The sequence below is a fragment of the Manis pentadactyla genome, chromosome 3, assembly GCF_030020395.1.
Source record: "Manis pentadactyla isolate mManPen7 chromosome 3, mManPen7.hap1, whole genome shotgun sequence".
NCBI lineage: Eukaryota > Metazoa > Chordata > Mammalia > Pholidota > Manidae > Manis > Manis pentadactyla.
The window spans coordinates 134,237,627-134,262,078 of NC_080021.1; the positions used below are offsets into that span (position 1 = coordinate 134,237,627).

General features: G+C 39.1%; 1 protein-coding gene across 11 annotated transcripts in view; it reads left to right on the forward strand.

Moving 5' to 3' along the window:
* Window positions 1-20,861, forward strand: part of ZNF658 (zinc finger protein 658) — a 31,835-nt gene extending 10,974 nt beyond the window's left edge. For 7 of the 11 annotated variants that reach the window (XM_036904435.2, XM_057498480.1, XM_057498483.1 and 4 more), the window contains one exon: window positions 4,654-20,861. In XM_036904435.2, the coding sequence (XP_036760330.1) occupies window positions 4,654-7,565 (2,912 nt within the window). In that variant the 3' untranslated portion in view covers window positions 7,566-20,861. The remainder of the gene's footprint in view (window positions 1-4,653) is intronic. The other 4 variants (XM_036904438.2, XM_036904436.2, XR_008996467.1 and 1 more) reach the window with 3 other exon arrangements.
* The last annotated feature ends 3,591 nt before the right edge of the window (window positions 20,862-24,452 follow it).

Here is a 24,452-nt window from a genome sequence, read left to right on the forward strand (position 1 = left end):
CTAAATAGTTAAGTGCTATAGGGCTGGGGGTGGAATAGGTTAATAAATTAGTGAAACAGAAAAGAAAGCTCAAGAAAAAACACTATAGATATTTGGTCATTGACAGGTGGTACTCTCCTCACAGAATAGTGGGGAAAGAATCGTAACCTTAAGGATCAAAACAAAAAATCAGATTCAGGTGGCTTAATGCCCTGATTATCAAGCAAAACTAGAAATATTCTTTATGATGATAAGGAGAATATGTTCATGACCCTGCTTAGGGAAGGAATTAATAAGATATAAAAAGCATTAACCATGGGAAAGATGAAGTGAATGTATTCCTTTTTGCTGTACCACTAAGTACAGCTTAAAATGTACATATATATATATATAAATGTGTAATTAATGTATGGACAATGTAAATATATATAATACAATGTATATATATCTTAATATGTGTCAAACATAAAATTCTGAAAGATTCAAAGAACAGTGAAGATGAGTTAGGGACACTGGCCCCTGTGTGTCATACAGGATGTGGTATACAGGGTGGTTAGTGTTAGCAGAAGGCTGGTAGGGAGCCTGATCTCTCACCCCTGCCCAGAGTTAACGTGGCAGTCTACTCCAGCTCCCAAGGGTGTCAGAGGAGGCATAGGGAACCTGGACTTCTGTCCTCACTAGGCAGAAGGAAGGCTCTACCCTGTTTCTTCTGTTGGCATGGATTCAGAAGTGGCCAGCTAACATTGAACATTAGTTTTGGTAAGGTCCAATTCATTGATTTTCTCTTGAGGATCATGCTATGATGTGCTGTAGAGGATCATCAAAACTGAAATTAACACAGGTTTATTCCTGTTTTCTCCTAGAAAATTCCAAATTGCACATTTACACATTGTGGTCCACTTCTTAATAATTTTTATAGCAAGTGTGAGGTATGTGTCAAGTTTAAATTTTTAAAAAGTGGAGTCAAGTTATTCTACCACCATTTATTAAAAATATTATTTATTGAGTAGCATTTGCATCATTCTTAGAAAATGGATGAATGTATTTTTGTATATGGCTATATATGTACATGTGTATAAATGTGTATATACATGTGCATATTTTTGTATGCATGTGCTATATATGTAAGACTATACTTCTGTGGCATCTATATACATATCTGTGTTTATGGTGATACCACATTAACTTTATTACTGTAATATATTAATTAAGCCTTGAGATCTGGTAGTGTGGGTCCACTTACTTTATGTTGAAATGAATTTTAAAATGAGCTTTTTGGTATTTACAAAGAAGTATGCTGGCTTTTCACCTGGAAGTGGATTGAATCTTCTAATCCATAAAGAGCATACCTGTCCATTTATTTAGAATTTCTTTGATTTCTTTCATTAGCAGTTTTTAGCATACCAGTTTTTTTGTTTTTTCAATGCTAAGATAAATTGTTTATCTGATTCCAAATTTCCATTGATCCATTGTTATATATGATTTGTATATTGCCTTTGTATTTTGCCCTTGCTGAAAACACTAGTTCAGGGAGCTTTTTTGACCTTTTCTATGATTTTCTGTGTAGGCTTACTCTGGATCTTTTCATTTTTATTCTTGGTTTACCACACTGGTTGGAACTTCCAATACAGTTTTGAGTAGAAGTGCTCAGAGTAGACACCCTTGTCTTTTTTTTTTTATTATTATATTGTTAATATACAGTTACTTGAACAACATTATGGTTACTAGACTCCCACTATCATCAAGTCCCCCCCACATACCCCATTACAGTCACTGTCCATCAGTGTAGTAAGATGCTACAGAATCATTACTTGTCTTTTCTGTATATACTGCCTTTCCCATAGACATCCTTGTCTTTTTCCAGTTTTAGATTTAAAGCAGTCAGTCTCTCATTCTTAAGTATGATGTTAGCTGTAGACTTCTTGTAGATTCCCTTTATTAGGTTAATGAATGGTTTGCAAATTTTGTGAAATATTTTTTGCTTTAATTGATGTGATTGTGTAGTTTTAATTCTTTAGATGACTATATCATGGATTACATTTATTGGCTTTTGAATATTGTAATAGCTTGCATTCTTGAGATGAATCTCTACCCTAGTTTATCATTTATTTTTATATAATGCTGTGTTCTTTTTGCTGCTAAATTTTTGAGGAGTTTCACATCTAAGGAAGCCTATTGGTCTGTAAATTTATTTTCTTGTACTTTCTGGAAGAGATTATGTAAAATTGGTAACATTTCTTCTTTATGTGTGTGGTACAATTCACTAGTTAATACTGTCTTGTCCTGGAGCTAATTTTGGAGCTACATATTCTTTGAGCACATAATTCAATTTCTTAAGTAGGTGCTGATCTGTTTGGGTTATGTCTTCCTTCTTGAGTAAAATCTTGAGTGAGTTTGGTAGTTTTTGTTCCCCCCTCCAGGAAATGTGTCCATTTCATGTAAATTGTCAAATTTATGACTATAGAATTTTTCCTAATACTCTCTTATTATCTCTTTACTGTCTGTCATGTAAGTATATATGTTGTGGGATTAATATATTAATCAAGTATAGAAATCAAATTATAATCATACATGACTTATTTTTCCTGTAATTCCTGATATGTGATCAAGAACAGAACAAACAAGACCAAAACAGTTTCTGTGGCCTAATTGCCCTTGCTATTGTTTCAATACCTTGTAAGACGTTGCGCCCCAGAAGACTGGAGACTGCCGAGGATTAAGTTTAGAGTTAGTTAGTGATTGTGTATTAAGTCCCCCACACAGAATTCTATTGTTAACATATATTTGCTCAGTAAATACAAAGGGTGCCCTCTCAGCACAACTCTTGCACTGTTAAGCCTCGAGTCCCCTGGCTGGCCCTTTCAGGTCTTCGACATCTCATCGTGTCTCCTTCCTTATCTCCGGGTCAGAAGCAGGGAGGGACAAACAATATGTCCCCTCCCAGATTTCTTTCTGATAATGATAATGTGTATCTTCTCTTTTTTCCTCTGTAGGTTTTAAACATTAAAAAAAAAACCATGCAGAGGATTAAGCTTTGGTTTGATTGATTTTTCTCTGTTGTTTTCCATTTTCAATTTCATTGGGGGTTTTTTGCTATTTTTTTATAGTGGCATATTTTTTATTGGAATAAAATTGATATACAATATTAAGTTGGTTTCAGATATACAACATAGTGACTTAATAATTATGTACATTACTAGATGCTTGCCCCAATCAGTGTCGTTAAGTATTATTTTCTCCATTTTGCTTTCTTTAGATTTAACTCCTTTGGATTCTTGAAGTAGAAGTTAGGCATCTGGAGGTCTTTCTTTTTTAATATAAAATTCTTAAGCTATAAACTTATTTCTGAGTACTGATTTAGCGTCATCTCATAAATTTATGTTTTAAACAGTTTTTGTTTTCTCGAAATATCTTAATTTTCTGTGAGGTTTCCTCTTTGATTGATGGGTTACTTAGGAGTATATTAATTTGCAAATATTTTGTATTTCTCCAGATAACTTTGTATTAGTGATTTCTAGTATAATTTCTCAGTGGCTCAAGATCATATTTACATAATTTCTGTTCTTGTTTATTTGTAAAGATTTTTCTTACAGCCTACAGTGTGGTCTTGTCCTGATGAATGCTTCATGTGCATTTGAAAATAATGTGAATTCAACTTTTTTAATATACTGTGTCCTTGGGTTTTGAGGGTGTAGTTATTCCAAGTGGTACTTCATTCTTCTAGCTGTAATATTGAGCCTGCTGTGTATTCCTGCCTCTTTTCATATTTCTGCACCTTCCCTTTCCCTTCTTTCCTTCCCTACCTACTATGAGTTACCACCAGTGCCCTAAAACAACAGACTTGTTGCTTTTGCACTTAAGGATTCCATAAAGTAGGTAAGAATATGTTTCCAGGCAGAAATTTGTTTGTGGCTGCTGTTACCATCACCAAGAATATCTTATGACTGGAACTTTCTGAGGATTTTTCATAAACTTTCCTATGAGCTCTTGATTTGGGTTCTGGAGAAAAATTTTTCAGGAGTGAACACATCCTTTATGTTTGGGGTGGTGGGTGTTTTATTCCTGGTGCAGCCTTGCTAGAACCACGTGCAGGAAAGAGGGTTTCATTTTTGTTTGGCTTGAGTAGGGTGAGTATTGTCAAAATTTTTTTCTGCTATGTTAGACCACCTTTTTCTCAGACCTTTGGCTAAAAGAACAGGCTTTTCTTGGAGCTCTTCTTATATGTGCCCATTTTTGGTTTTGGATTGCAGCCTTCTCCAGCACTCTAGCACCTCATGTAAGAAATGTGGGAAGCAGAAAGAAAAGCCATGGTATTCTGTGCCATGTCATTTATTAAGTCCCATAATCCACCTTCTTTCCATTTATAAGCATCTTCATTTGTTTATTTTATTTTAATTAATTAATTCTGAACCAGGGTTTTTTAATTGTAAGAGGGAAGACTGGGAATAATGGGGCTACTCCATCTTGGCCAGTGTTAGAAATAATACCTGTTTTTTAAAAACAACCTGGGTGAGGAAAGAGAGAATGTCTTTGTATCTGTGTGCATGAGTTACTAATTTTTGGAGATGAGAGATGTGACCAGAAACAGTAGAATACAATACATAACAAAACGTGGCTATAAGCTCCTCTGCATACAAAATACGAAATTAATGTTTTCAATTTTTCTCATTTTAGGATACTACAAAGTTGATGTCCACATTCAGCAGAACCAGGAAAAGCAAGAGAAACCTCTGTGGCAAGTAATATTCATTGATAACAAAACACTGAGTAAAGAAAGGCAGAAAGTTTTAGAAAAAATATTTAATCTGAACATGACTCCAGAATTTTTAGGAAAAATGCCCTGTACATGTGATTCACTTGGAATGAATGTGCCAGTTGTTTCTGAATTGATTATTAGTGACAGAATTTATTCAAGAAAGAAGATTGATTATATGAATATATGTGAAAAGATACAGCTTGATACTAAGCATGAGAAAATTCATACTTGTGAATATAACAAAAATATGAAAACTCTCAATTATAAGGAAGATCATCAGAAATTTCAAACTCTGAAGCAATCTTTTGAATGTAATGAATATGGAAATGTTTTCCTTGATAACTCAGACTGTGTCACAGCTAAGAGTTCTGTGACAAGAGAGGAATCCTGTACAGATGATGAATTTAGGAAAAACTGTGATAAAGCAACTGTATTTAACTGCACAAGAACTGGCACAAGGGAGAAATGCTTTCCTCTTAGTGAATGTGGGAAATCTTGTGGCAAAACCGTTGTGAAATACAGTAAAGTTCAAATGACTATGACACACCATGAATGTAATGAAAATGAGAATAACTGCAGCAGGAATTCACCCCTCACCAAAGCTCAGAGAACCATTACAGGACAGGAAACTTTTGCAAGCAATAAATGTGAAGAAAACTTGAGCCAGAGCTCAGCCCATATAATACATCAGAAGACACAAACTGGTGATAAATTCTGTGTGTACAGTGGATGTACAAGTGCCTTCTATCAAAAATCAGACATTATAATGCATCAGAGAACTCACACAGAAGAGAAACTCTACCAATGTGGTAAATACGGGAAGTCCCTTCATCAAAACTTAGCTCCCAATGTATATCAGCAAAGTGACACAGGAGAGAAGTCATTTGAGTGTAATGAATGCAGGACATGCTTTTACCAGAATCCTCATCAGAGGATGCACTCAGGAGTGAAATGTTACAAATGTGAGAAATGTGGGAATTCTTTTTGTTCAGATTCATACCTTTTTTATCCTAGAACTGATACGGGTGTCAGTCTCTATGGACGTAATGAATGTGGGAAAACTTCCTGTCACAAGCCAGACCTTGTTGAACATCTGACAGTTCACACAAAGGAGAAACCTTATGATAACAGTGGATTTGGGAAATCTTACAAGAAATCTGCCTTCATCTTACACTTGAAAACACACACACAGATGAAACCCTTTCAAAGTATTGAATATGGGAAAACATTCTCTGAGATGGCATATCTCAAAGAACATCAGAGAACTCAAAAAGGAGAGAAATGCTTTGAGTGTATAGAATGTGGGAGAGCTTTCTCCAAGACATCACAACTCAGTGCACATCGGACAATTCACACAAGCAAAAAACCCTATGGATGTATTGAATGTGGGAAGTCTTTCTCCCACAGGGCACACCTAAGTGCACATCAGAGAATTCACACAGGCGAGAAGCCCTATGGATGTAATGAATGTGGGAAAACTTTTGCTGATAATTCAACCCTCAGAGCACATCAGAGAATTCACACAGGCGAAAAACCCTATGAGTGTAGTGAGTGTGGTAGGTCTTTTGCCCATGTATCTGTTCTCAAAGCACATCAGAGAATTCATACAGGGGAGAAACCCTATGAATGTAATGACTGTGGTAGGTCTTTCGCCCATAACTCAGCCCTCAGAGCACATCAGAGAACTCACACAGGGGAGAAACCTTATGAATGTAATGACTGTGCGAAAACTTTTGCCCATAACTCAGCCCTCAGAGTACATCAGAGAACTCACACAGGGGAGAAACCCTATGAATGCCATCAGTGTGAAAAAACTTTTGCCCATAATTCAGCCCTCAGAGCACATCAGAAAATTCATACAAGAGAGAAACTCTATGAATGTAATGAATGTGGGAAAACTTTTTCCCAGAAGACACACCTCAGTACACACCAGAGAATTCACACAGGGGAGAAACCCTATGAATGCAGTGAATGTGGGAAAACCTTCTCCCAGAAATCATACCTCAGTGGACATGAGAGAATTCATAAAGGGGAAAAGCCTTATGAATGTAGTGGATGTCAGAAAACTTTTGTCTATAAGGCAGCCCTTACAGTCCATCAAAGAATTCACACAGGAGAGAAACCCTACAAATGTAATGAATGTGGAAAAACTTTCTCCCAAAGGACACACCTTAGTGCACATCAGAGAATTCACACAGGAGAAAAACCTTATGAATGTAATAAATGTGGGAAAACTTTTGCTGATAATTCAGCTCTCAGGGCACATCAGAGAACTCACACGGGGGAAAGACCCTATGAATGTAATGAATGTGGAAAAACTTTCTCCAAGACATCACACCTCAGAGCACATCTGAGGACTCGCACAGGGGAGAAACCCTATGAATGTAATGAATGTGGGAAAACTTTTTCCCAGAAATCTTATGTTATGGCACATCAGAGAACTCACACAGGGGAGAAACCCTATGAATGTAATATATGTGGGAAACCTTTTGCCCACAATTCAACCCTCAGAGTACATCAAAGAATTCACACAGGTGTAAAATCCTATGAATGTAATGAATGTGGGAAAACTTTTTCTCAGAAGTCACACCTCAGTGCACACCAGAGAATTCACACAGGAGAGAAACCCTATGAGTGTAATGAATGTGGAAAAGCTTTTGCCCAAAATTCAACTCTCAGAGTACATCAGAGAATTCACACAGGGGAGAAACCTTATGAATGTAGTGAGTGCAAGAAAACCTTTGTCCGTAAGGCAGCTCTTAGAGTACATCACACCAGAATGCACACCAGAGTGAAAACTCTTGCATATAATGAATTTGGAAAGTCCTAAAGGAACTCACACCATATTGCCTAATGCCACAGTGGAAAATCTCATGTCACAGAGACTGGCAAATTGTTTCCCCTAACAATTTCCTTTTCTATTAGACACATAGTTTGTCTAAATTTCCCAATCTGTACCTCACCCAACTGGGGCTGGTTATGGAATATGATGCTATTACATTTAAGCCAAGTCTGGCCTTAAAAAGTTGCCATATATTCCTCCTATTCTGCATTTCCTGGAATGGAGAGATTTCCAGGGCAGACTTGGGGGCTGTGTTTTGAACGTGGTAGTGTACCCGATGAAAGAAGCTGGAATCTGAGTAGCTGGGTAAAACAATTTTCCATTAGTAGATCTTCACCAGTGCCAGAGGTGCCATCTTCTCCTGTTTTAAAGGCCCACCCAGCTGTAATTAAGAAAATAAAAATGAAATAACCGTGGGCTCCTCAGTGGGAGGAGCAGCCACCTCCCCAGGTTGTGCAGCATTCCATGCTCTGCCCATATGCCCAGGATGAGTTGGATGACGTGAACGTCTGGTATTGACAGAGGACATCGGAATCTCTGCCTACATGACATGTACGTCTCTGGGATATGTGGGTGGAAAACATTGTTATGTCGGGTACTGAGATGAGTAGAATGGCTTCCCTCCAGCATTGGTTACAAAATGCCCATCATGCTTCAGGGAATCAGACACACCTGGAATGGCTGACAGCTGCCATCAGGGTAGTTTGGCCTAATCAGGGTGATTTACCATATTTTCCCAGTAGTCAAAAAACATATGCAGAGCTCCAATAGGTAGTGCAGGAATTGGGTATGAAAAATATCCTCTATAATATGGACTCTAGGGCCCTGGTGAGGTGTTGTTTACTGTAGGAATGTGGAACCTGGTGTGGCATAAGCTCCCACGTCTCTCTTTGGGTCCCTAGTGACTACTCTTGCCCCCCACCTAGGGCAACCCATAAGTGAGGCTACTCATATTTTAGCAGATCTGGGGGAGATTGAAACAATAAGGACACGGAGGGAAGTACAGACCACGACTGAAAGAAGTACAAAGAGACCCGTGAAGGTCTCAAGGACCCTGATATGGGTTGATTTGGTAAAGGCCTGGTTAGTGAAAGAAAAACCCCATGGGCAGCCCAATAGAATCTTTTTAGAACTGTGGCACCAATTAAAGCCAGAGTAGCAGTTCCAGCCCCTGAGGTCCAGGACATGGAAACCAGAGTCAAGGCCTCATACCTGGCCTGTGTCCCTGCAGAACTTCATGGGAGACAGTACTCAGGATTTGCCTGAGCCCTCACCGCCACGGGAGGATGATTGGGCATCATGGTTCAACTGGGAGAGTGGTCAAAGTACCCACCTTGGGTGACATGGTGGGGACCAGAGGCCACATGTAGAATTAGCAATTCATTGGTCCCCTGTGAATGTACAATGTGTCCTGGTGCTGGTGGAACACAGGAGCTGAGTGTTCTTTGATTCATGGCAACCCTGATCATTTTACCGGGACCCCAACTTAGATACATGGCTATCAGGGTAAGACATTTAGAGAGAAGAAAGCCCAAATCTCATAGGGGTTAAGGCGTTTAACTCCCAAAGGACTATACTGTGTACATTTCTCCCATTCCTGAATATATTTTGGGGGTAGATATTATGGTTACAGACCACTGCAGGTGAGTTCAGACTAAGGGTACGTGTGGTAAAGGCAGTTCTGAGGGGACATGCTAAGCACCCATCTTCAGCTCTGCCTGTACCTCTGCGGGTGACAAATACTAAGTATAAATTGCCTGGGAGCACAAGGAAATTGGAAAAACTACAGGAGTTGGAGAGGGTGGGCATGATAAAGCCCACTCATAGTCCTTTTAATTCCCCAGTGTGGCCAGAGAGAAAGCCAGATGGATCCTGGTGGGTGACTGTAGACTACAGGGAATTGAATAAAGTCACACCCCCTTTGCATGCTGCTGTCCCCTCTATAGCAGACATTCTGGACACCCTCAGCCAAGAGCTGGGAACATATCATTATGTACTAGACCTTGCTAATGCTTTCTTCTCTATGGACATAGCACAGTAAAGCCAGGAACAGTTTGCCTTCACATAGGAAGGCCAGCAGTGGACATTCACTGTCCTTTCACAGCGATACCTCCAAAGTCCCACCATCTGTCATGGACTTGTAGCCCGCATCTTGTCCACATGGAAGAAACCGCAATGTGGTTGTATCACTACATTGATGACATTATGCTCACATCTGATTCTCTTTCAGATTTAGAAGGGCAGTTCCTAAACTGTTGCAGCTTCTACAGGAAAAAGGATGGGCTGTGAACAGCACCAAGATTCAGGGACCTGCTTTGTCTGTGAAATTCTTGCAGGTTTTCTGGTCGAATAAAACTAAAGTTGTTCTTGAAGCAGTTATAGACAAGGTCCAGGCTTTCCCCACCCCACCACTGTGGCAGTATTACAAGAGTTTTGGGGTCTTTGGGGCTACTGGAGAGTATCCCGCACTTGGCACAAATTCTGAAGCCCTTATACCAGTTGGTACGAAAGGGCATCAGGTGGGACTGGGATGAGGCATGTGCAGCTGCTTTTACTGCTGCCAAGCGGGCAGTCAAGGCCATACAGGCCTTGAGTGTAATGGACTCATCAAGGCCCCGTGAGCTAGATGTTCATGTAAATGAAGATGGCTATGGATGGAGTCTTTGGCAGCAGCCTGAACAGACATGCCAACCTAATGGATTCTGGTCACAACTATGGAAAGGAGCAGAGGCCCGGTACACCCTGATAGAGAAGCAACTGGCTGCTGTGTACCACACTGTGCTGGCTACGGAGCCCATCACCGGAATAGCTCTGACCAAGGTAATAACCATATCTCCCATCACAGGGTGGATGCGGGAGTGGACCCAAAGGCCACGGAGTGGCATGGCACAAACACATACACTGGCCAAGTGGGGCGCATATTTACAGCAGCGCAGTGCCCTCTTTACTAGCCCCTTAAGTGGAGAATTCCAATGTTTATTGGGGCCAGTGACCTATACCACTGGAAAGCAGGAATAACTTGCTTTTGACTCATTGGTAGCCCAGACCCCTTATGAGGAGGGAAAAGCCCCTATACCTGAAGATGCTTGGTACTCAGATGCCTCTAGTTGTGGGTGGCCCCCAAAGTGGAGGGCTGTGGCTTTCCATCCTAACACTGAGACAATATGGATTGCAGTCAGTGAGCTGAGTTGAGGACAGTATGGCTTGTGACCACCCAGGAGACTTCCCCCATAGTTGTCTGCACTAACAGCTGTGCCATCTATTGGGGCTTGACCCTGTGGCTACTGACATGGTATCATGCCAACTGGATGGTTAGTCACCAGCCCCTTTGGCGGCAAGAGTTGTGGCAAGACTTACGGACCTCTGGTCAAACTAAGACTGTTACTGTATATCATGTGAGAGGCCATTTGCCTTTGGCATCCCCAGGGAATTGTGAAGGAGACACATTAGCCCTGGTGCGCTGGCCAGAAGGAAAGCCTGCCTCTGATGTGGCCCAATGGCTACACCAGTGTTTGTTGTACGTGGGGTGAAAGAATGTGGGCTGTAGCCCATTGCTGGGGCTTGCCATTGACCTTTGAGGAAGTCAGTAGAGCCTGGAAGGAGTGCCTAAGAGGGTGCTCTAAGAGGGACTTAACACCGAGTCCCACAACAACATAGGACAATAGTAAGGGGACTAATACCCCTTGTCAGGTGGCAAATAGACTATATTGGACCTCTGCCCATATCAGAAGGATAACAGTATGCCATGACTTGTGTGGACATTGCTACTGGACTATTGCTTGGTTTTCCTGCATGTTATGCAGGTCAGCAAACCACCAAGAGGGGCCTGGAGCATCTCTGCAGCCTATGGCTGGACGGAGGTGACTGAGAGCAATCAAGGCCCTACTTTACTGGCCATGCGTTACAAGAATGGGTTCAGCAATTAGGAATAAAGTGGAAATTTCATGTACCATATAATCCTACCGGGACAGGCATGATAGAGAGGTACAACAATTTATTGAATTCTGGCCTGACATCAGACAGCAGTAGCCTAAGGGGTTGGTCAGTTTGCCTATGGACAGTGCTGCGGCATTTGAATGAGAAGTCACATAAAGGAGCTCTTAGCCCTGTGGATATGCTCACACACCTTGCTGCCTCTCCTGTACAATTGTACATCCAAACCAAAGAATTTATTGAAGCCAAGATATGGCCAGGGGAGCAACATCCTGCTGCCAGCCCCTACTGCATTAAGCCCTGGAAACACTGTTGAATGGACCTGACCCTGGACATTTTGACACATGGAGCAGTGATGGCTGGCCCTTCTGGCACCTTGGGGGAAAGGTCTAGAAGCTGTCCTCCTGTGTATTCCTGGAATAACAGCTGAATGGCCCCCAAAGGTCACAGTAGTGTACCCAAAACGTCCAGGAGGTAAGAGCATCTTGCAGGAAAGTTTTATCTTTATGCCCAGTGCATGTACCTCCCATAGCCCTATATATTGACCCTCATGTAACTCCCACAGGGAGGGGAGTGAAAGTGTGGTATACTAGACCAGGACGAGATCCCACTCCTGCCACTGCTTTATCACAAGACCACTGTCTTGCATGTATCCTACCTGATGGACAAGATTTGCCTATGCTGGTGTCATTAAAACATATATATTATCACCCTTAAGGTTATTTTCTCTGACAGTCCTTGTGGCCTGGATACGCTCCCTGGCTGCATCTGCCACATGATGATTGCTCTGAACTGCCTGCCTATGGAATGGACTAGCTATGGACTTAATCTGCATAAGAGTTTGAACCTTGCTGAATCCTCTGGCTTGAGGATTATGATTTTGTTGCTGTCGCTATTGATATGTCATTAGTCTGGTCACAGTCCTCCTGTTTTCTTGCCCAGGGACTATTGCACAAAAATGGGAATGAGTAGATTGTAAGGCAAGATTTCTGGAGGGGTGGCCTGTAGGTAAAATTGTAATATTTCCAGAATATCTCTCCTGGCTTTGCTGCATTTGCATATCCTCAGGGGTGGAGAGAAGTTCATCTCCATGTCATTGGGTAATTACCTGAGCAGTGTAGGGCATGTCTGAACCTGAGAGACTAAGGGGAGGGGCTTGCTTGCTTCCTTGCTGCTTCTGGAGCAGAGGAGAGAGACAGCATGGGGCTGCAGTTTGTAAGCAATAAACGGATTTTAAACTTTATTTCTCCCTTTGGCTGATTTCAGTTTTCAGAAGTATTTTGGCCCCGAGAATTCCTCTCCTCGGATTTACACCAAGTTACAGAAATCCTTTTCTATCAGCATCACCTACACAACTATCACAAACTGTTAGTATATAAAGTGCTCTGAAGAATGAAGAGCTTCTCTGCCACCAATACCTCACACTGGGAAACTGTCTCTTCTGCATCACTTCCTGTCGAGGGAGATGTACATACAGCTTCTTTCACAGACAGTTGGTAAAGGATGGGAGACTTGCCCATGTGTTCACACCCAGCAGTGATGACCTCCCGGTGGTTGGACAGTCTCCATACCAAGGAGAGAATTCTCATCCGCTGGCAGTGGGCCTTCCCAGGCTCAGGCTGACGGGAGTGGACGGTGTGGGGCTACACTTCCACCACCCTGCCATCTTTGACCATCCTATCACTGCTTCAGAAAGTCTAATGGTCTCCGATACACCTGTGGAATTCAGTGTGGTTGCTTTATGTGTAACATTTTTCAAAAGTCTGTTTTCATTGAACAGTAGGGTGGGCGCAACATTGCTGAGATCTCTTTGCAAGCACTAAAAATATCTACTTATTGTGTGAGAAAGTAGTAAACCATAGTCTTTAAAAACTAGACTGTCTCCACTCTGTATGTAGGTGAATGGAGGAAGATTTACTAATGCCTCTACTATCGCATAGAAAATATGGACACCCTAGAAAATCAATCTTTTTCGATTATACTACCAGACCCTGTATGTATCTGTAACTCTTCACTGAGCAATATATCGGATCAGAAAAAAACGGACCATGTTTGATGAGGTTCAGAAACAAAAAAGCTTTGGGGAGAAAGATGTGATTCTCAGTGTCTAGAGGGGCAAACCCATATTCAGAGGTGATCTCTAGGGATAGAGCCCCCTGGGTGTTCCTGCACAAGTCAGTGTCCACCAGGATTCCTTCCTTTTATCAGAAGATGTGGGTCACTGTAAGAAACAAGATGGAACCAAGCCAGAGGAGGCAGGAATGGAAAGGGTAAGACCTGTAACTCCAGGGAGAGGAAATCCTGGGGCAAAATACGTCTTAAGACTGAAATAAGTCAAAGGGAGGAAAAAAGTTTAAAACCCATTTATTGCTTACAAACCAGTCCAGCATGTCTCTCTCCCCTGCTCCAGAACAAGCAAGCAAGCCACTCCCCTTAACCTCTCAAGTACAGACACGCCCTCATTGACATGGAGATGAACTTCTCTCCATCCCTGAGGTTATGCAAATGCATCAAAGCCAAGTAAGATATTCTGGAAATGTTAACAATTTTACCCACAGACCAAGTCCTACAGCTATAGTTTGTGCCCGGGGTTCAGCTGTGGCTGACACCTGTGCTTGGTCTTTTCCATATATATCCAAAAGAATACTGGCTCTGTTCACGAAATGTTTTTCTGAAAACTCAGACCTTTATATGGTGACTGGCTATTTTAATTTTTCAGTAATATAAATTTCAGTTTCAAGAAAAGGAGACAGACTTGAATAACTTTCTCCAAAAAATTATTCTAGCATTTAAAGTAATGAAGAAATGAAATACATTAAGTATGTTGGGTTTATATAGCCATCTAGCTTAGTATTAGACTAGCAAACAGTCTCAGTTCACCTAGTTCCATAACATGTACAGTTAGATCTCTTATTTGAGATCTTTTTTTCTTAATGTAGGTGTTTATGAACTTCCCTCTTATAACTGTTTTTGCTGTATCTCATAAATTTTATTATGTTGTGTATCTATTTTAATTTTCTCCAAGGTATTTTTCAATTCTCTTTTGATTTATTTTGACCCACTAGTTGTTCAGAAGTATTGTTTAATTTTCAAATATTTGTAAACTTTCCAGTATTCTTGTAATTGATTTGTAATTTCATACCAATCTTGTCACAGACACCCTTGTTCATTCTTTTAAAGAACTCCAAGAGTTTGGGATTCCTCGATATTTACTTGATGATATTAGTAAAAATATAAATACATTGGACTCACTCAGTTATAGTCATAATCATTAGATTATGACCCATTCATTTTATTAAGTAAGTAAATATTTACTAAAGGGCTTTCATAAGGCCAGAAATTGGACTAGTGAGAATTCAAAAATGAACACAGAGATCTTAGCCTACTGTAGTTTTAATTTGAGTGATGAGGAGGAGCCAAGATGGCGGCGTGAGTAGGGCAGCGGAAATCTCCCAAAACCATATATATTTTTGAAAATACAGCAAGTACAACTTTTCCTAAAAGAGAGACCAGAAGATACAGTACAACAGCCAGGCTACATCTACATCTGCGAGAACTCAGCACCTCACAAAGGGGGTAAAATAAAAGCCATGGCCGAGCAGGACCCGAGCGCCACCCCCATCCCAGCTCCCTAGTGGGAGGAAAGGAGACCAGGGAGGGAGAGGGAGCCCAGGACTGCTAAATACACAGCCCTCGTCATTCACACCGGGAGTGCAGACACAGTGCATGGTGTGCTGGATATCAGGGAAACAGAATAGTAAAATCTGCGAGTGGGTCCCCACGGCCGGTGCCTCTGGGACAAAAGAAAAGCGAGTGCTTTTTTGAAAGTCTAAAAGGGACAGGGGCCTCACAGCTGGACGGAAGCATCCCAGCACACTCAGCAGCTGGGAAATCCGGGGAACTCTGGGCACCCTGACCCTCTGGGAGGCAGCGCAGCTCTGAGGCCCCTCACGGCGGTAAACAGCCTCCCATCTATTCCCCCTCTGTCGTAGCTCCACAATAGCAGGGGAGCAGCCTGAGAGTGGCCATACCCACAGCAACAGCCCAGAGCCTCCTCTGCAGACACCCGGGCCAGACTCAGAGGCCGCATCAGCATGCAGCTGCCCAGCACAAGACAACTAGGGGTTGCCATTCTCGCAGGAGAGGAGGGCAACCAACAAGTGGGAAGGGACTTTGTTCTCCCAGCTGACACATGCGCCAACTGCCCACGACTACCTCTATCACCATAAAAAGTCAGAAGAATTTGATCCAGACAAGAATAACCCAGACAACCCCTGAGAAGGAGCCTGGGGAGATAGATTTAATCAATCTTCCTGAAAAATAATTCAAAATAAAGGTCATAACCATGCTGATGAAGCTGCATAGAAAAATGCAAGAGCTAACGGATAAAGTTGGGAGGGAGAATACAGAAATAAAACAATCTCTGGAAGGACTTAAGAGTAGACTGGATGAGGTGTAAGGAGCCGTTAATGAAGTAGAAATCAGAGAACAGGAACAGAGAAGCTGAGGCAGAGAGAGATAAAAGGATCTCCAGGAATGAAAGAGTATTAAGAGAACTGTGTGACCAATCCAAACAGAACAATATCGGCATTATAGGGGTACCAGAAGAAGAGAGAGAAAAAGGGTCAGAACCTGTATTTGAAGAAATAATTGCAGAAAACTTCCCCAAAATGAGGCAGGAAATAGTCTCTCAAACCATGGAAGTCCACAGAACTCCCAAAAGAAGGGACCCAAGGAGGACACCAAGACACATAATAATTAAAATGGTGAAGATCAAGGACAAGGACAGAGTATTAAAGGCAGCCAGAGAGAGAAAAAAGGTCACCTACAAAGGAAAACCCATCAGGCTATCATCAGACTTCTCAACAGAAACCTTACAGGCCAGAAGAGAATGGCATGATAAATTTAATGCAATGAAACAGAAGGGCCGTGAACCAAGGATACTGTATCCAGCACGATTATCATTTAAATATGAAGGAGGGATTGAACAATTCCCAGACAAGCAAAAGTTGAGGGAATTTGCCTCCCACAAACCACCTCTACAGGGTATTTTACAGGGACTGCTCTAGATGGAAGCACTCCTAAGACTAAATAAATAGATGTCACCAGAGAAAATAAAATCATAGCAAAGAAAGCAAACCAACCAAATACTAACTAAAGGCAAAAAATAAAATCAACTACTCATAAAAGCAGTCAAAGTAAACACAAAAGAGCACAGAATAAAACACATAACATATAAAGAATGGAGGAGGAGGAATAAGAAGGAAGAGAAAGAAAGAATCATCAGACTGTGTTTATAATAGCTCAATAAGCGAGTTAAATTTAACAGATAGTAAAGAAGCTACACTTCAACCTTTGGTAACCATGAATCTGAAGCCTGCAATGCAATAAGTACATATCTTTCAATAATCACCCTAAATGTAAATGGACTGAATGCACCAATCAAAAGACACAGAGTAACAGAATGGATAAAAAAGCAAATCCCATCTATATGCTGCTTACAAGAGACTCACCTCAAACTCAAAGACATGCACAGACTAAAAGTCAAGGGATGGAAAAAGATATTTCAAGCAAACAAGGAGAAAAAAGAAGGTGTTGCAGTACTAGTATCAGACAAAATAAACATCAAAACAAAGAAGTAACAAGAGATAAAGAAGGGCATTACATAATGATAAAGGGGTCAGTCCAACAAGAGGATATAACCATTATAAACATATATGCACCCAATACAGGAGCATCAACATATGTGAAACAAATACTAACAGAATTAAAGGAGGAAATAGAATGTAATGCATTCATTTTGGGGGACTTCAACACACCACTCACTCCAAAGGATAGATCCACCAGACAGAAAATAAGTAAGAATACAGAGGCACTGAACAACACACTAGAACAGATGGACCTAATAGACATCTATAGAACTTTACACCCAAAAGCAGCAGGATACACATCCTTCTCAAGTGCACATGGAACATTTTCCAGAATAGACCACATACTACGCCACAAAAAGAGCCTCAGTAAATTCAAAAAGATTGAAATTCTACCAACCAACTTCTCAGACCACAAAGGTATAAAACTAGAAATAAACTGTAAAAGGATGCAAAAAAGCTCACAAACACATGGAGGCTTAACAACATGCTCCTAAATAATCAATGGATCAGTGACCAAATTAAAATAGAGATCAAGCAATATATGGAGAAAAATGACAACAACAGCACAAAGCCCCAACTTCTGTGGGACACAGCAAAAGCAGTTCTAAGAGGAAAGTATATAGCAATCAAAGCTTATTTAAAGAAGGAAGAACAATTCCAAATGAATAGTCTAAATTCACAATTATTGAAATTGGAAAAAGAAGAACAAATGAGGCATAAAGTCAGCAGAAGGAGGGACATAATAAAGATCAGAGAAGAAATTAATAAAATTCAGAAGAATAAAACAATAGAAAAATCAATGAAACCAAGAATTGGTTCTTTGAGAAAATTAATAAAATAGATATTATTAAGAGAAAAAGACTTATTAAGACTTATTAAGAGAAAAAGAGAATCAACACACATCAACACAATCCAAAACAAGGAAAAACCACGACGGACCCCACAGAAACACAAAGAATTATTAGAGAATACTATGAAAACCTATATGCTAACAAGCTGGAAAACCTAGAAGAAATGGACAACTTCCTAGAAAAATACAACCTTCCAAGACTGACCAAGGAAGAATCAGAAAATCTAAACAGACCAATTAAAAACTGGTAATCAAAAAACTACCCAAGAGCAAAACCTCCAGGCCAGATGGATTTACTGCAGAATTTTATCAGACATACAGAGAAGACATAATACTCATTCTCCTTAAAGTTTTCCAAAAAATAGAAGAGGAGGGAATGAATACTCACAAATTCATTATATGAAGCCAGCATCACCCTAATACCAAAACCAGGCAGACCTCACCAAAAAATTATGGATATTTTAAGAATATGAATTCTTCCAATCTATGAGCATGAAATTAACTGCATTTATTTGTGTCTCCTCCAGTTTATTTCATCAGTGCATTATACTTTTCACCATACAGGTCTTTTACCTCCTCGGTCAAATTTATTCCTTGGTATTTTATTCTTTTTGATGCAGTTGTAAATAGGATTGTTTTCTTAATTTCTCTTTCTGATAGCTTACTATGTATAGAAATACCACAGATTTTCATGTATTGGTTCTTTTTCTGCAATTTTACTTAATTCATTTATTAATTCTAACATGTTTTTGGTGGAGTCTTTAGGGTTTTGCATATATATATATATCATATGCAAATAGTGAGTTTTACTCTTCCTTTCCAGTTTGGATGCCTTTTATTTTTTTGTCTTGCCTATTTGCTCTGGTAAGTAGAACTTCCAACAGTATGTTGGATAAAAGCAGTTCAAGTGGGCATCATGTCCTGATCTTAAAGGAAAAGCTTTCAAGCTTTCAACTATTCACCAGTGAGTAAGAGGTTAGCAGTGGGCTAGTTATATATGGTTTTACTTATTGAGGATCATGCCCTGTATACCCACTTTGTTGAGAGTTTTTATCATAAGCAGATGTTGAATTTTGTCAAGTATATTTTCCGCATCTGTTGAGATGATTATATAATTTTTATCCTTTATTTTATTAACATAATTTATCACAGTGATTGATTTGTAGATGTTGAACTATTCTTGCATCACTGGAAAAATCCCACTTGATCATGATATATGATTCTTTTTACTGTACTGTTGAATTTGGTTTGCTACAATTTATAGAGGGCTTTTGTAGCTGTGTTCATCAGGGATTACTGACTTGTAGTTTTCTTGTGGTGTCCTTGTCTGAGATTGTTATCAGTGTAATGCTGGCATCATAAAATGAATTTGGAAGTATTCTCCCTCTTCTGCTTTTTGGAAGAATTTAAAAAATATTGGCATTAATTCTTGGAATGTTTAATAAAATTTACCAGTGAAGCCATCTAGTCCTGAACTTTTGTTTGTGGACAGGATTTTAATTACTGATTCATTCTTCTTACTAGTAATCAGTCTATTTAGATTTTCTCTTACTTCATAAAATAGAAGTACAACTCATAAAAAGTGCAGTTAAAACTTATGAAAGGGTGTAGGTTCCCCTACAGCTGCCTAGAGGTTTTAATCTCTCAAGCTTGTTCTAATTTACTTTTCAGCAATTAGTCAATTATACTTGAATTGTTTCTGTGAGGCTCCAGAATCTACTTTTGCTTGCAGAGAGCTGTGATTCTATGTTTTCACCTGTCTCTCCACTTTTTGGGATTTGCTAAATGTTTTAAGGATATATAAGGCATATATAAGGAGCTTCTACAACTCAACAACAAGGTAATCCAATTTAAAAAATAGGCAAAGGATTTGATAGACATTTCTCCAAAGAAGATATTCAAATGGCCCAGTAAGTATCTGAGAAGGTGCTCAGTATCACTCATCATTAGGAAAATACAAACCAAAACCACATACCTACCACCTCATATATATCAGGATGGCCACTATGAAAAGAACAGAAAATAGTATGTTCACAGGTATGTGGGAAATCTTGGAACCCTTGTGTACTGTGGTGGGAATGTTAAATGGTGCAGCCATACAGGAAACAGTATAGAGGTTCCCCAGATAATTAGAAATAAAATTACCATGCCATCTAGCAATTCTAATTCTGGGTAAATAGCCAAAAGAACATAAAGTAGTGTCATGGTCATGGCAACATTATTCACAATAGCCAAAAGATAGAAGTAACATGTCTCTGGACAGATGAACAGATAAAGAAAATATGATACAGACATACAGTGGAGTACTATTCAACCTTAGAAAAGAAGGAGCCTGGCCACATGCTACAACATGGATGAACATAGAGGATATTATGCTAATGAATCAAGCCAGGCACAAAAGGACAAATACTGTATTATTCCACTGATGTGAAATACCTAAAATAATCACAATCATAGAAGCAGAAAGTAGAAAGGTAGTTACCAAGGGTTAGAGGCAGAGGGGATTATTGCTTAATGGTATAGACTTGTAGTGCTGCAAGATGACAAAGTCCCAGAGATCACAGGAGAGTGAATATACTTAACACTACTGAACCATAAAAATGTGTAAGATGGATTTGATAATATGGGTGGATGTAGTAACCACAATGTTGTTCATGTGAAACCTTCATAAGAGTGTATATCAATGATACCTTAATAAAAAAAAATGGGTAAGATAGTAAATTTAACGTGGGTTTTTTTGTTTTTTTTTTTACTTTTAAAATACGATTTTTATTGAACATGTATAAGATTCACCTTTGCATTGTCACAAATACTTTACAATAAAAAATTAGTTTTTGTAAAAGAACACATTTCCTGGATTTACAGTTGTATAGTAGAACAAAGAAATATATAAATATGAAGGTTACTCTCCAAGTATTTGAACAGAATACTAATGGAATCACTTCAATAGTTTTTCCATAAACATTTACATGATTACCCACAACATTAACTTTCAAAGGATCAAATAAATGCATAATAGGAAGGTGATCCCCCAAATTAAGATGTATTTCCAGAAAAATGGAATATATCATAAATGTCTTCTTCTGCATGGGATTTGGTCAATGAATTTCAGCAGAATTTTCTTTGTTATATACATAAAATGATCAGAGACATTTGTAAATGCAGACTGTGTTGTCTGTAGATTTAAAACTCTACCCCTGGAACACAAAACAGAGTATAACAAATCCGGACTTTCACTGATGACAGAGGACATAGCCATTATTTTTTTCCTTCCTAATCATTGGTTTTCTTTATTTTTTCTTCCCAGTCATTGGTTCTGTTTATTAAAATGTTTGATTTCCTACCATATATTAAGATGTATCTGGTGGCTGCTAAAGTTATCAAGGCATGATTTTTGTTTTTCAAAATCTCTTCCTATTTTGTTTTTAAAAAATAACTCTATATCATTTTAAATACTGACAGCCAGTCTTGTATAGAGATGTGAGGCCTTAGGGCAGCTAAGGGTGAGTAAGACCCACGTTACCCTGATCAGAGCGCCTTTTACACATCTGGAGGATGTCCTCAGGGAACCTCACTTACAATCCAGTTTTTATCATTTTCAAAACTGCAAAAGCATTTGCACAAGCACCAAAATATATATATAGCCTAGAAATAATATTTTGAAGACAGAAAAGTAGGTTTTTTAAATGTCATAAATATATCTCTAAACAATATCTTCATACCTCTGTGAAAAAATTGTTTTTTTCCTCACAATATACAGTGAATGTTATCAGTTCACTTCCTATTATTCACAGACAGCAAGTCTTTACCACTTAAGATAACATTTTCCTTGGTTAGACTAAAATGTTCAGTTTGATCTTTTTTAACACAAATCTTAAAAAATGAAGTATAATTAATGACTCAGGAAACCCTATCTCTGAACATTCAAAATATTCTAAAATGGGGTGTCATCTTTTTAAAAATCTCAGAATCCATTTGTCATAGTAGTATTGGATTAATTTGGGATACTCAATCCAAAACGCTAACATGAACTATTAAAATTTTTCCAAACCTCCTGTTTGGATATAAAAGTGTTTTCTTAATAATATATTTTTTCCCTTATTTGGCCAACATGAAAATACCCAGACCAAAGTAATTCTATTCTAATATATTATGTTTCTTGGACATCATTTTGAAAGAACTGGGAAGTACTGGTTCCATAAAACTACATTTTTCTTCAGTGACTGAGTGATTCAATAAAATTGGAACTGTCACCAGAGAAATGTTTAAGGTTTGGTTTATCTGTTGTGCTGTTGAACTGGACACAGATCAGATGGTCTATTCTTGCCTCAAAACAACTAACTTCTGATATAGTAAAGAGGAAAACACAGTATCTGATCGTGCGGGACTGAGATAGAAAACCACAGACCCATGTCAGTGATGTCAAGCAGCAGCTGCCCCAGGTCTTTTTATCCACTACCTCCTTGGAATAACACTCAATTTCAGGTCAGTCTTAACACAGAAAAGGCCTCTATTTCTGATCATATCACAGTTTTCTTCCTGTTGCTCTGAATTTTGACCCCTAAAACCAGCAGATATTATTTAGTTAGTTAACATAGCTCTTATGTTAAAGTGCCTTATGGTTGCCTAACATTTTATTTTATTTTATTTTTATTTTTATTTCTTTTGTAGACAATTATTTTTTATTGAAGGGTAGTTGACACACAGTATTACATTAGTTTCAGGTGTACAACACAGTGATTCAACATTTATATACATGATAATTCTAGGTACCAGCTATCACCATACCAAGTTGTGACAATATTTTGAATATATTCCTTATGCTATACATTACAACCCGGGTACTTATTTATTTCACAATTGGAAGTGTGTACTTTTTTTTGTATGTGTGTGAGGGCATCTGTCATATTTATTGATCAAATGGTTGTTAACATCAATAAAATTCTGTATAGGGGAGTCAATGCTCAATGCACAATCCTTAATCCACCCTAAGCCGAATTTTCGTCAGTCTCCAATCTTCTGAAGCATACCGAACAAGTTTTTACATGGAGAACAAATTCTTACATAGTGAATAAGTTACATGGTGAACAGGACAAGGGCAGTCATCACAGAAATTTTGGTTTTGCTCATGCATTATGAACTATAAACAGTCAGTTCAAATATGAATACTCATTTGATTTTTATACTTGATTTATATGTGGATACCACATTTCTCTCTTAATTATTATTATTTTTAATAAAATGCTGAAGTGGTAGGTAGATGCAAGATAAAGGTAGAAAACATAGTTTAGTGTTGTAAGAGAGCAAATGTAGATGATCAGGTGTGTGCCTGTAGACTATGTGTTAATCCAAGCTAGACAAGGGCAATAAAACACCCATGGATGCAGAAGATTTCTCTCAGAACAGGGGGGATGAGGTTCTAAGCCTCACCTCTGTTGATCCCCAATTTCTCACCTGATGGCCCCCCTGCGACTGTGCCTGTCTTAGGTTGTTCCTCCCTTGAGGAATCTTACCCGTCTCTGGCTAACCAGTCATCTTCCGGGGCCATACAGGGAAATGTAAAGTTGGTAAGTGAGAGAGAAGCCTTATTGTTTGAAAAGGTTAGCTTTTTACTTCTTTGCATATTTATGCCCTGTGGCTTCTATGCCCAGCATTTGTCTTGAGGTATCTTTACCACTTGGAAGAATTATGATACTCAGTAAATTTGATATGAGGCACGAATTCTATTTAAGGGTTGTAGTTAGGAAGGAAGAAGAAAAGCTATAGAAGTAGCAGGCGGAAGAAAACATGAGAAGATTGATTATTTCTTTGACATCTTCTTGTAGAGTAACTTCAGCATGTATAGGTTTTAAACTACTAAATAAATTGTGCACACACATTAACATAATAGGAGTTTAGTTACATAACCAAAGCATATCTGTAATTACCAGCCATCTCCAGTGAAACGAAGAAAACCAGTTAGGCACCTTAGGCATTTGTGAAAACTTATCTATGATATGGTGGATATTGTCCAACTGAACTTGAACACTCTGACAGAAATCAGACAAATTAAAACAACCCATTCCTGGGGACTGTTCACATCCCGTATGTTCTTTTAACAGTAAAGAGTCTGTAGTTGTAAGATTTTGGAGCGTTACAGTTTGCACTTCTCCTAATTCTTGGTTGAGTTCCAACAGTATAGATCCAGTCAAATTTGTTGTTTTACTATATGCACAGGCCAGCTTAGATATGTCCTTCTTCATTCCCATGGCAAGTCCAGGAACCGGTGGGATGAGTGCATCTATAGCTGTAGGAGTGCGTGGATCTTTGTTGGGGCTTTTTGATGATCATCTTCTGGCATGAGTCTTCCAGAGAGTGCTGATGTTGGAAGTTCTTTTTCATATCTTATCTTAGTTCATTTCCGGGGTAGCCAAATTAGGCTTTGATCCCCTGTATAAACAC